At 42.5% G+C, this 13,391-nt stretch overlaps 1 protein-coding gene and 1 long non-coding RNA gene across 2 annotated transcripts; one reads left to right on the top strand and one right to left on the bottom strand.

Annotated features, from left to right (window-relative positions):
* Positions 1-1,329: 1,329 nt before the first annotated feature.
* On the bottom strand, positions 1,330-5,769 carry LOC109615071 (G2/M phase-specific E3 ubiquitin-protein ligase-like). The gene is made up of 5 exons (XM_020043367.2): positions 5,639-5,769; positions 5,122-5,429; positions 4,140-4,309; positions 3,581-3,795; positions 1,330-1,726 (listed from the first exon to the last, which is right to left on the bottom strand). Exons 1-4 carry the CDS (start codon positions 5,650-5,652, stop codon positions 3,787-3,789), a joined length of 501 nt encoding a protein of 166 aa, XP_019898926.2. The 5' UTR covers positions 5,653-5,769; the 3' UTR covers positions 1,330-1,726; positions 3,581-3,786.
* Positions 5,770-11,900: 6,131 nt separating this feature from the next.
* On the top strand, positions 11,901-12,935 carry LOC114830315. The gene is made up of 2 exons (XR_003777992.2): positions 11,901-12,526; positions 12,710-12,935. It is a non-coding gene; the product is annotated as an uncharacterized LOC114830315 (long non-coding RNA).
* Positions 12,936-13,391: the final 456 nt, after the last annotated feature.

The raw sequence follows: 13,391 nt of genomic DNA, 5'->3' as shown, positions 1-13,391 counted from the left end.
CACACTCGGCTGCAAACCGTCCCAGTGCATGCTGAAGGTCCTGGTTAAAAGGGGTGTAGAAGTAGTGTTCAGGCCCTTAACCAATTATGGTAAGGAAATGTTATGTATAAGGAAAACCGTATGTGTGTGTGTGTGCCGCACATCACACATATACTGTATACACACACATATATAGTTTTTCAAGTATATATTTTCTTCCCAACAGGCATTTTGACAGCAACCACAAGCTGGTCAGGTGGCGGATGGTCTTTCATGGCTGTGTGGATGGGCTCAGCCGGACTATTATATACTTACGGTGCTCATTATTTCTAGGAGGAGTACAGAACTTTGGCTTGCCCTTAAGGGTCAGATGTGATCATGGCATGGAAAATATAAATGTTACTAGTTTTATGTTGGAAAGAAGAGGTTTGAACAGTGTTATTATAGGTGTATCAGTACACAACCAAAGGATTGAGAGACTATGGGCAGAACTCAATAGAGTTGTATCAAGACACTTTTTAAACATCTTTAACTTAATGGAGGAACCGGGTGTACCAGATTCATTGAATGAACTACATTTATTTTGCATTATGTTTATTTACCAAGGATTGAAAGAGCAGTAACAGAATTCATCAATCAATGGAACAACCATTGCCTCTCCACACAAGGGGGCAGACACCTCTCCAGCTGTGGCATTCAGGTGTCATTAATAATGCAGGAATCCATCCAGCTATAAACAGCTTTTTTGATGCCGATAACTACTATGGCATTGATGAAGAAGGGCCATTACCTGAACTTCCAACCAATAATATTGTTGTAATTCCAGACATAGATGTAACTATTAATGAGACCACGATGAACATTATTCAACAAGTGAACCCACTTGAAAATGATGGGAACCATGGAATAGATGTTTTTTCTTCACTTCTGCACTTTCTTCAGTGAATAACATGGGAGTTATGTTAAGGTTTGTTAAAATGTTTTCTTCACTTGTGCAGTGTATTCTGTGAATTAAAGTTTTGTTAAAACATTTTATGAAAAATAAATGAACATGATAAACATCTGTTCAAAGAACTATCATTCAAAGGCAGGACAAGAGAGACAAACAGACAAACAGGCAGAGAGAGTAACAGACACATCAGAGGCAAACAGATTGATAGATAAATAAGAGACAGAAAGTAAGTCATAGAAAGGGATACAGAGCATATGTTCAGCTTAAATGTTTAAATTTTAACTGTTGAAACACATATATGTTAAAAGAAAGTTTGGTAAGAATATGAAACATTTAAAATAAATGTAAAAATGTTTAAAAACATAGGCTGACTGAGTCAACTGAATTGTGGTGAAACCATATAAAATACATAAGTTATATTGCATATGGCATTCAGAAATGAAAATAATAACTCTCTTGTTGTTAACTTATTTCAGAAAACAGACACAAGCAGAAAGGTAGAGACAAACAGAAAGTGAGACACAAAGTTTTCAGAGCATGACATGTTCATGCCCTGCCAAACCCATATGTGTTTCCTAATTCAAACTTCTCCCTGAACAGTTGGTAAGACACATGTAGTGGCAACTCAATGCAGTCAATACGTGTTGGCAAGAGGGAACATTGATGTAGAGAAGCCATCATCTCCTTTGTGAATGAACTGGACAGAAGGAGTTCGGGAAAAGCCGATAGGTGGTACCACTGATGCTCCAGTTGTGAAGGACAATATCTTCTCTAGTTTGGATGGCCCTTCTTCTTCTGAAAAAATTATCAGTGGTAGTTGGTCCAATTAATGTGTATGTGAATCATCTCTAAAGCAATTAACATCAGCTGATACTGAATAAATTGTCCAGTAAGAGTATGTCACTTCTCAAAACCAAAGCATCTAAAATCTGAATGCCTCTTATAGCAATGAATTTATAACAGGTCTTTCATCTTTTAACATTTGCAGGTTGCTTTGTGATAATGGACTCGTCCATCACCCGGGCTGAAGTCACAGAGGTGGTCAAGAAACTCCTCGGTGGCAAGGCACCGGGGGTGGATGAGATCCGCCCTGAGTACCTCAAGTCTCTGGATGTTGTGGGGCTGTCTTGGTTGACACGCCTGTGCAACATCGCGTGGCGGTCGGGGACAGTGCCTCTGGGATGGCAGACCGGGGTGGTGGTCCCTCTTTTTAAGAAGGGGGACCGGAGGGTGTGTTCCAACTATAGGGGGATCACACTTCTCAGCCTCCCCGGGAAAGTCTATGCCAGGGTTCTGGAGAGGAGAATACGGCCGATAGTAGAACCTCGGATTCAGGAGGAACAGTGTGGTTTTCGTCCGGGCCGTGGAACACTGGACCAGCTCTATACCCTCTACGGGGTGTTGGAGGGTTCATGGGAGTTTGCCCAACCAATCCACATGTGTTTTGTGGATTTGGAGAAGGCATTCGACTGTGTCCCTCGCGGCATCTTGTGGAGGGTGCTTGGGGAATATGGGGTCCTGGGTCCTTTGCTAAGGGCTGTCAGGTCCCTATACAACCGAAGCAGGAGCTTGGTCCGCATTGCCGGCAGTAAGTCAGACTTGTTCCCAGTGCATGTTGGACTCCGGCAGGGCTGCCCTTTGTCACCGGTTCTGTTTGTAATTTTTATGGACAGAATTTCTAGGCGCAGCCAGGGGCCGGAGGGTGTCAGGTTTGGGGACCACACGATTTCGTCTCTGCTCTTTGCAGATGATGTTGTCGTGTTGGCCCCTTCTAACCAGGACCTTCAGCATGCACTGGGACGGTTTGCAGCCGAGTGTGAAGCGGTGGGGATGAAAATCAGTACCTCCAAATCCGAGGCCATGGTCCTCAGTCGGAAAAGGGTGGCTTGCCCACTTCAGGTTGGTGGAGAGTGCCTGCCTCAAGTGGAGGAGTTTAAGTATCTAGGGGTCTTGTTCACGAGTGAGGGAAGGATGGAACGGGAGATTGACAGACGGATCGGTGCAGCTTCTGCAGTAATGCAGTCGATGTATCGGTCTGTCGTGGTGAAGAAAGAGCTGAGCCGCAAGGCGAAGCTCTCGATTTACCAGTCAATCTACGTTCCTACTCTCACCTATGGTCATGAGCTTTGGGTCATGACCGAAAGGACAAGATCCCGGATACAGGCGGCCGAAATGAGTTTTCTCCGCAGGGTGGCTGGGCGATCCCTTAGAGATAGGGTGAGAAGCTCGGTCACCCGGGAGGAGCTCAGAGTAGAGCCGTTGCTCCTCCACATCGAGAGGGGTCAGCTGAGGTGGCTTGGGCATCTTTTTCGGATGCCTCCGGAACGCCTTCCTGGGAAGGTGTTCCGGTCCCATCCCACCGGGAGGAGACCCCGGGGAAGACCTAGGACACGCTGGAGGGACTATGTCTCCCGGCTGGCCTGGGAACGCCTCGGTGTCCCCCCGGAAGAGCTAGAGGAAGTGTCTGGGGAGAGGGAAGTCTGGGCATCCCTGCTTAGACTGCTGCCCCCGCGACCCGGCCCCGGATAAGCGGTAGAAGATGGAGTGGAGCTTTGTGATAATGTTATGACTACCAAGAGAATAAAATAAAAATAATGATACAAAAAAAACAGATGCATCAGTTAATTTGATCATTAAACCATTAATTACCTTCTGCGTCCTGGAGATAGTCCCTCCAGAAAGTAACGACCATCTTCTCAGCAGCTCTCTTGTTGCTCCCTTCTGGAGAGAGACGATTGCTGAAAAGATCAACCACCTGGTCAGCAGTCAGTGTGTTCGGCTCATAGCAGAACAGGGGTTGAAAGCTGTCTGGATGTCGTCGTATTTGGTCCAGAACCCCAAGAGTTTTCGGTCCTTCACAGAATCTGTACAAACAAGATGGAGTAGTTGTACAATCCATAATTCAATTGTACACTGTCAAATTGTCCCTTGGTTTTATACAAACACAATAGATTTTGTGAAGCTAGTCTTACACCTTGTTGGTCAATGGTTAAAATTATTACTCCTTTTGACATTGATCTGACTGACAACTATGAAATGGACCTTGAACCCTGTGGATGACCTGAAACATGACAATGTTGGTGGCAATCAAATTACAACATACGGAAAAAGTGGGCTGATACTCCTTTTCAAAATGGAAAACAACAAGAGTACCTTTTAATGTAAACTAATTATAATGCAGTATAACATTCAAAAGCTATCAACTGACCTTTTTTACTTTTTCCAAGAGTTCTGTGTCAGCTATGTCTTCTAGTTTTGCTGAACCATTGACCAGAAGACAATATACTCTTGTTGAGAGGAAGTTTGGTGGTGGACCGCCATGTACCAAGCTCACTGCAATGGCTTTGCCAGCAATGTAGTACCAGTCCTGTCTTAGAGCTGCAAAACAATGGCATAACAGGAAAAACAATATTGATAAATATCACATTTCGGCAAACAAAAACTGGCTGTCAATTAAAGGCCGGGTCTCGAATAATGGCCATGGATGACCCAAAAAAAATAAAAGCTAGGTCTAAAACACGAGTGGAGAAGTGAGCTGCAATATAATATGCATGCCAAGGATGATGTACATTTCCAATAACTTAATCTAATACATTCAGCAATATAACTTTGCTTGGTCCAGGGTAAAAAATACAGACTTTTCCTTTTCAGTGTGACTATCTAAATTCAGTCACTGTGGATGCTTTTCTTAGCAAAACTGGGTTGTAAGGAACCATACATGTTCCACAAGAAGTAGCCAAATTTCAAGGGCCATATGGGAACGTTGCTAGTCAAAGTTTTCCACAACCCATTGCTGCAATTGTTTCATGAAACTGTAGAGAGATTTTAATTGAAAACAGATACAGAAAGTGTTGAGTTTGAATTTACCACATAATGCAGTAACTGTAACAGGGCAAACAGGGGCAGATTAAAACAACGCTTCGTACTAAAATATGACCAATTATGCTTAAAGCCCTGCCTCTAAAACAAGCCCACTTTATAAAATCTTGGTACCTTCTACAGTTGAGGCAAGTAAAGGCCCCTGTCACTATTTAAAGAAATACATTAAGACACGCTACTACATGAAACCATGGGATTTCCAGTAGAATATTAAATGAACTGTAGATCAGTTCAAAAGCTACAAGTTGCATGTCAAAATCACTATCAATTCAAATGGCTCACATTATGAATTTTTTGAAGTCAGGCATTACCATTACTGTCAAGAGCCAAGTTCTTGCCGTTTTCTTTTCCCTCAAACATGGGTGACTTAGCAATAGTCTCCTTCAGCAGCCTTAAGAATTCCCTTCTTGGTCTTCCTAAATCAACTCCTTCATTTCTCCCCATGTCATCTGAGAATTTTACACAGATCATCAAGTCGGGGTCGTAGGATACCCTTTGGAAGCCTCGCCTGGCTCCCTCCCAGACAGCAGTGCAATTTATATTAAATTTGCACTGCAGTTTTGTGCTAATTTTGCTTGACAGTTCCAGCAGTATCTCTTGGACCGGGACATTTTCTGCACTATGAACACAAAATCAAAAATTCATGATCAGACACACATTGATGTGACATAATTTACAACAACTTTGTGAAATTGTTGGTTGTAAGCAACAATTTAATCCAAAACATGGATATGATAATGTAAGGGATAAAGGATTCATATAAATTATGAGATCACATCAGAGTTATCCTGATCTGTCAAGCTGACATACTATGTGTGTGCTACTCACATTTGACTCTCCATACTGGCAGTTATGGTTGGTTTAATTCCTCATCATCTGAAGAGTCAGGTGGAAGAGTAACCACAAGTGTCAAATATGAAGCGTAAGTCACCACCATGATCAGTTGAGGTACCACTGGTGCCAGGGTTCCCATCACCTTTTGCAAGGTAGCCTCCATCATCACCACTGGTGGCAGGGTTCCCATCACCTCTTGGAAGGCAGCCTCCATCATGACCACTACTGCTGACGGTGTGATTGGAGCCATAGCTGTCTTCATGACCAGTACCATCATGACTGCTAGTACTGGGATACTCTTTACTCCTCATTACTCTAAACCTGGTAGCAGCCCTGGTGATGCCATACTGCTCATGTCTGTGGGAATCTGAGGACCATCAGCTTCAACATAATCATCATCGCTGCTCTTAGTTGCACACATGCTTAATGTTGATCTGGTAGTAACGGGAGAACAGTCATCTTCTTCTTCAGAGTCAATCTTAAACAGAGAAAGAAAAATATACATTTCTTCTTTTTTATATTAGATTTAGCACAATTTTATTCAGTGGTAAAAAACTAAACAAAATCTCAAACGTACTAAAAGGGTCCTTGATGGTCTCACATACAGGGCTTTGGTTTTAAATACCTTGTCAATTAGCATCCAATTCAGCTCCTGACCACCCTGGAGCTTAGGGAACACCAGCTTATTGCCACAAGCCATGAGAAACTGGAGGTTAGAAAGAAGATGGGGATATTACATCAACAACTAAAGCTTTAGGCTATGTAGCACAACAGTGTGTTTTACACTCGTTGTTAGTCATTGTCGTTGTCGTGTGTGTGTGTAGGGGCGCCACTATGGCTTCTTGTTCCAATTTACTGTGTGACTGAATCAAGTAGATTTTAAAACAAATGCTGAGCAAATGTTTGTAACAATCATCAAAGTAAGAGGAAAAAAAGAGGCATTTACCTGACATTGTCTGGAATGTGCTCACCAAAGCCATCCCTGAGACAGTCTGGTGGTCCCAGTCCTTCTGGAATTCAAAGGCACTGAGGATGTGTCCATGTTTGTGTAACCATGATTTTGGACCTTGTTTGCACACTATTCCCTATGATTGATTAGGGAGTAGTATTATGTCCTTGTTGAAATGGTCATGCTGCGGTGTCCTGATTCTAAAATAAGAATGTAACAATCAGACCACATGAAAACAGCCAGTAAAATATGTCATACTGCTATAGGAAATACAATACAAAATACTAACTATCCATATTATATAAATAATGGGTAGTGGTTCTCAATATCAGTTATATTTAACCCATTGACATTCATATTTAGGTCAAATATATTCATGGTAACCAATTTTATCACTCTTTTATATGATTTCTCTCTGAGCCATAAATCTACCATGAAAAACCACATATCTGCCCTTCCCTTTAACAAAGACTAATTTTCTATTGTAGGCATTGAAGGTCATAATTTGTCAACTGAGGTGTCAATCGTAAGGTCAGAGTTCAGCAGCCACCTTCAAATAGGACTGGTGTTTCTGAGTTATATAAATGTAATGTAAAAAGTAGGGGTGGGAATCACCAGAGGCCTCACAATACAATATTATCACGATACTTGTGTCATGATACAATATTATTGCGATTTTAAACATATTGCAATATTCTGGGATATATTGCAATGTATTACCTTTCTTTCCAATTTCAAATGATGTCCCCAAAAGAAACTTTGTCAACATCTGTTTTATCTAAAAATAAAAATGTCTCTGTTTGTTCATCCCACTTCAATTGTATTGCTGCAAAATGGGATTGTCAAGCAGACAAACTGACTGATATATAATAAAAGATTGATACTTGACATCTGTGTGTCGATGCAGTATTGCCACGGAAAATATCGTGATACTATTCTGTATCGATTTTTTCCCCCACCCCTTGTAAAAAGGGCATATGTAATAAACAGTAATTCCTTTATGCTGAGGCATAGATGAGAAATAAGCAAAGACAAAAAAGTAGGAATACATAAAAAGTATTGTCCGCATTGCCGGCAGTAAGTCAGACTTGTTCCCAGTGCATGTTGGACTCCGGCAGGGCTGCCCTTTGTCGCCGGTTCTGTTCGTAATTTTTATGGACAGAATTTCTAGGCGCAGCCAGGGGCCGGAGGGTGTCAGGTTTGGGGACCACACGATTTCGTCTCTGCTCTTTGCGGATGATGTTGTCGTGTTGGCCCCTTCAAACCAGGACCTTCAGCATGCACTGGGACGGTTTGCAGCCGAGTGTGTAGCGGTGGGGATGAGAATCAGTACCTCCAAATCCTACCTCAGTCGGAAAAGGGTGGCTTGCCCACTTCAGGTTGGTGGAGAGTGCCTGCCTCAAGTGGAGGAGTTTAAGTATCTAGGGGTCTTGTTCACGAGTGAGGGAAGGATGGAACGGGAGATTGACAGACGGATCGGTGCAGCTTCTGCAGTAATGTGGTCGATGTATCGGTCTGTCGTGGTGAAGAAAGAGCTGAGCCGTAAGGCGAAGCTCTCGATTTACCGGTAAATCTATGTTCCTACTCTCACCTATGGTCATGAACTTTGGGTCATGATTGAAAGGACAAGATTCCGGATACATCTTCTTGGGCATCTGTTTCGGATGCCTCCGGAACGTCTTCCTGGGAAGGTGTTCCGGTCCCGTCCCACCGGGAGGAGACCCCGGGGAAGACCTAGGACACACTGGAGGGACTATGTCTCCCGGCTGGCCTGGGAACGCCTCGGTGTCCCCCCGGAAGACCTGGAGGAAGTGTCTGGGGAGAGGGAAGTCTGGGCATCTCTGCTTAGACTGCTGCCCCCGCGACCCGGCCCCGGATGAAGCGGAAGAAGATGATGATGATGATGACATAAAAAGTATTTTTATGTATAATCAGTATTTGTTTACTAAAGTACTTGACTTAAAACTTCAAATACTGATGAAGGATGTATTTAATCACAGCAATAATGTGCAGTGGTAAATGTATTATTGCTTCAGTGTGGGCCAGAAAATAACTGAGAGGATTTACAGACTGTAACAGTCTGTAACAACAGACAAAAGTCTGTAACATTAGTTTACGGACACATGGCACTGTTCAAGTAAACAACCAATATGGCCAAATAACAACATTAGATTATGCTTGGTGCAACAGCAGTGTAGAACTTACTTATAACATAATGGAAGTGATGAAGAAACATTTAGTAAAGGAAAGTTAGGCTTTGGAGAGAGAAATACAGTACAGTAGACATGTGAACTGATATACTTTTAGGTGAGCTTTCCTTACATTTCAGTGGATAAAACATGTTTAGCTGCAGTTGCCCTTGTGGAATCTGAGCATTAACAATTACAATGTGAATGTACGTTTCATTGTAGGTGAATGTGCCTAGATAATGAGAACAACAGAAATCCCTCTGTTTAGATTATCTCTCTGTAGGTTGTGCTCTAATGACCATAGGAATGTTTACGATGGCCATATGACATGGGGGTTACTAGAAACGACCTTAATGTATAGGCTATCTGGTAACCAACATTACAGTGAGAAGAGATTGACTGAGATGAGATTGAGGTAAGCAGTGAAATGTTCCTACAGTCCTAAAACATTGAGTCAGTGCATTTTATCGATATCAAGCGGCATTCACATATCAGGTGAAGAACACCTGATTTTACTCTACCTGCTGACGTACCACCACGTGACTCACATTGCCGTAAGTTACCATAGCAAATAATACTAAGTTAGCTGGCACCTACATGCACCTAATTCAACAGTGTGCCTATCTGGGCCCCCTGCAAGACATACGCCAAGTTTGCAGTAGATCTGAGACTCTTAGGACCCGCAGAAACCATGTATTAGGGTAGTGAGGGCTCAATCCCCCTGCATGTTTGTAGTGGAGGCACAAACAGCTAAATGTTTAGCTCACTACCATGCCTTGTTGTGTTGCGTTACGTCGGATTAAACAATAATTTTGAAAAAAAACTCAATTATTGCTCCTCTTGGCTGATGTCCAAGAGCTGAAGCGTTGCGCTTGATAATATGAGGGCCGTCAGGGATATTATTCAGAAATATTTCTCACAAACCAATGTGAAATGCTCTTACATACACTACTCAAACACTCTCACATATACAACTGGAATATTATTCGCTCGAACACACTACTGAAACGCTCTTATATACACTACTGAAAAGCTCTTATACATACAAGTGAAACGCTCTTATATACACTACTGAAAAGATCTCATACATAAAAGTAAAACGCTCTTATATACACTACTGAAAAGATCTCATACATAAAAGTAAAACGCTCTTATATACACTACTGAAAAGATCTCATACATAAAAGTAAAACGCTCTTATATACACTACTGAAAAGCTCTTATACATACAAGTGAAACGCTCTTATATACACTACTGAAAAGATCTCATACATAAAAGTAAAACGCTCTTATATACACTACTGAAAAGATCTCATACATAAAAGTAAAACGCTCTTATATACACTACTGAAAAGATCTCATACATAAAAGTAAAACGCTCTTATATACATTACTGAAAAGCTGCCCGACTGTTTTTGCATTTGACAAGGTTCTGATGGTCTCAGCTGACGCCAGCACAGTGTGAAGTAACGCTGCTCCCTCGGCTGTGTTAGTGTTGCAAACATTGAGACAATCAACACGTGAATATCGCAGTGAATTGCAAATTTTTGTTGAACGGAAGGCCTTCCGGTTTTACTGAAATACCTCTCACACACTATAGTGAAATCCTTTCACACATTATAATTAAATATTATATATTTAACTATAATGTTACTATACAGTACATCCCCGGTATTTATCTCCCATTATTATGCTGCGAACCCTCGGGATGTGGAAAATCACGGATAAGTGACGCACTCTTAAAAATCAATCCCTAACACCCAGTTACCCTACACAACATGCCCCATTACCCCAGTTACCCTACACAACATGCCCCATTACCCCAGTTACCCTACACAAAATGCCCCATTAACCCAGTTACCCTACACAAAATGCCCCGTTACCCCAGTTACCCTACACACAATGCCCCATTACCCCAGTTACCCTACACACAGTGCCTCATTACCCCAGTTACCCTACACAACATGCCCCATTACCCCAGTTACCCTACACAAAATGCCCCGTTACCCCAGTTACCCTACACACAATGCCCCATTACCCCAGTTACCCTACACACAATGCCCCATTACCCCAGTTACCCTACACACAATGTCTCATTACCCCAGTTACCCTACACAAAATGCCCTGTTATCCCAGTTACCCTACACACAATGCCCCATTACCCCAGTTACCCTACACACAATGCCCCATTACCCCAGTTACCCTACACACAATGCCTCATTACCCCAGTTACCCTACACAACATGCCCCATTACCCCAGTTACCCTACACAAAATGCCCCATTACCCCAGTTACCCTACACACAATGCCCCATCACCCCAGTTACCCTACACAACATGCCCCATTACCCCAGTTACCCTACACAACATGCCCCTTTACCCCAGTTACCCTACACAACATGCCCCATTACCCCAGTTACCCTACACAACATGCCCCATTACCCCAGTTACCCTACACACAATTCCCCATTACCCTTTCCATGGTCTTTTTGCACAATAATATTGTAAAAACATTGTGATTGGCAACTGAGATCGCTGTTTCTTGTCACATGTCACTATAAACGGCGACAGATGATTTTAGTACAGAAGATATAAAACACTTATAAATACATTAAATATACATAACAATATGTTTTAATGTTTTTTTTACTTCTTGAAAAATGTCCGTGGATACTTGAGTTCGCCAATGTGGGACCGCGGACAGCTGGGGGAATACTGTATGTATTTTATATATGTCCCATAGGGTGGCCATTCCTCCGGGTTTAAGCTGGACAGTCCGGCTCCAGGTGCAGCCTTAAGCCTGACACTCATGTGTCCTCCTTTTAAGAAAATAACAAAATGGTCCGCCTTTTGGCACATTACCTTGTTAGTTAAATACTTATTGGCTAAAAATGTGCGTCAGAAAAGCTGTGTCAAAATAAGTAATTTCATTGGTTACATTTTCATGTCCTGATCTATCAACATGGCTAATTTTAATATTCAAATGAGCCTTGTGTTGATTGAACTCAAATGCGGAGTAACGCAGCATGCAGCTTTCGCACACACGCACTACTATCATCTTAATGTATATAGAAGCGTTTCACTTGTATGTGTGAGAGCTTTTCAGTAGTGTATATAAGAGCGTTTTACTTGTATGTATGAGAGCTTTTCAGTAGTGTATATAAGAGCGTTTCACTTGTATGTATAAGAGCTTTTCAATAGTGTATATAAGGGCGTTTCACTTGTATGTGACTGTTTCAGTAGTGTATATAAAAGCTTTCACTTGTATGTGTGAGAGCGTTTCAGTAGTGTGTGCGAGCGAATAATCTTCCAGTTGTTTATGTGAGAGTGTTTCAGTAGTGTATGTGTCACGGGTTGGATATTAATTGTGCATGTATTTTGATTATGTTTGTGACTTGATTTACTGTGATTTTGGTTTGGATATTGTGTTTGGTTTAGTGTTGTGATTGGTGTTTTGTTTGTAGTGCTTTTGTGTTATTTTTCTATTCGTTAATTTGCTAACAACCCGTGAACTTCGACCTGTACAACGAGGCTATTGATTGGACTGTAGAATAAGAACAGGAAATAAAGACCGGACACCGAGAGGAAGGTGGACAGAGAAGAAGGCTACCGGAGGCAGCTCGAAGAGGTGGAAAATCAATACGTGAGACACAAGAGCTACGAGCCAGAGGATCCCGTATACCCATAAGGCTAGACGTGCGCATCCCGGGGAATGGGCTACTACTGCCTGTGACCCGGGGAGAGTGTGAGTACGCTAACGTGGAGAGATTGTTGCGCTCTGTTGTTTGGGTATAAGGAGAGTGGTTGTCCTGTATTTAGGATCCTGGTCGTGGATGACAGACGTGGTATACTCCTCTGGAGTGACCGTTTTGAGCCTAGTTAACAGAACGCCAGACTGGCACTTGTCTTCCTCTGTTTTCCGGTTTAGCCCTTTCCTGCCAGTATACAGTTAGACGAAGGCCGAACTCCGGTGGAAAGAAGCTGATTGCTCGGCTGGTCGCCGGTGTACGCTGCATCTCAGGGACTGGGACATTTGCATGGATATGGTTTTTCATATATTTTATTGCTCGATGTTTTAAGTATTGTAATGTAATTTATTGTTAATGTAAAGACATATTGAAGTTGTGGTGCAATAAAATATTGATTAAAGTATAGCTTCGCCTTTGGGATACTTTATACACTGCTCCTCCCTCCAAACGAACCTGAGCATAGTTTGTAGTCTGATGAGAAGTTATTGTAACTTTTGGTTGAGTTCCTAGAGCTCTTGTTAGTTCTAGGTGGCGTTGTCGATAGGAAAAATAGATCAGCCCGACCTGGTCACATATGTAAGAGCATTTCACATGTGTTTGTGTGAGGTATTTCTGAATAATGTCCCTGACGGCCCCTCATATGATAACGCGGCGCACACTCTCTCCGGCCAGGAGTTGCATTTGGCAGTGTCACGCTGCTGTGGTGTACGGAGGGGAAAAGCGACGCTATGTGACTGTCCAGTGTGTCGCCGCTTGAAGTTGTAACGGTCGGTTGCTGTCCGACTGTTGTCGCTTTTGACAAGGTTCTGATGGTCTCCGCTGACGCCAGCAGTGTGAAGTAACGCTGCTGCCTCGGTTAAT

Source organism: Esox lucius, chromosome 24, assembly GCF_011004845.1.
Source record: "Esox lucius isolate fEsoLuc1 chromosome 24, fEsoLuc1.pri, whole genome shotgun sequence".
Classification (NCBI taxonomy): Eukaryota; Metazoa; Chordata; class Actinopteri; order Esociformes; family Esocidae; genus Esox; species Esox lucius.
Note: the sequence above shows the minus strand (reverse complement) of the source record. Positions and strands in the feature narration are given on the sequence as shown.

What these genes read in the sequence shown, in the direction of transcription:
- LOC109615071 (XM_020043367.2), bottom strand. An exon ending in CTTGGCTCTTGACAGTAATG is followed by an intron (nt 4,310 to 5,121) that starts GTAATGCCTGAC and finishes ATTGTTTTGCAG; the next exon opens with CTCTAAGACAGGACTGGTAC.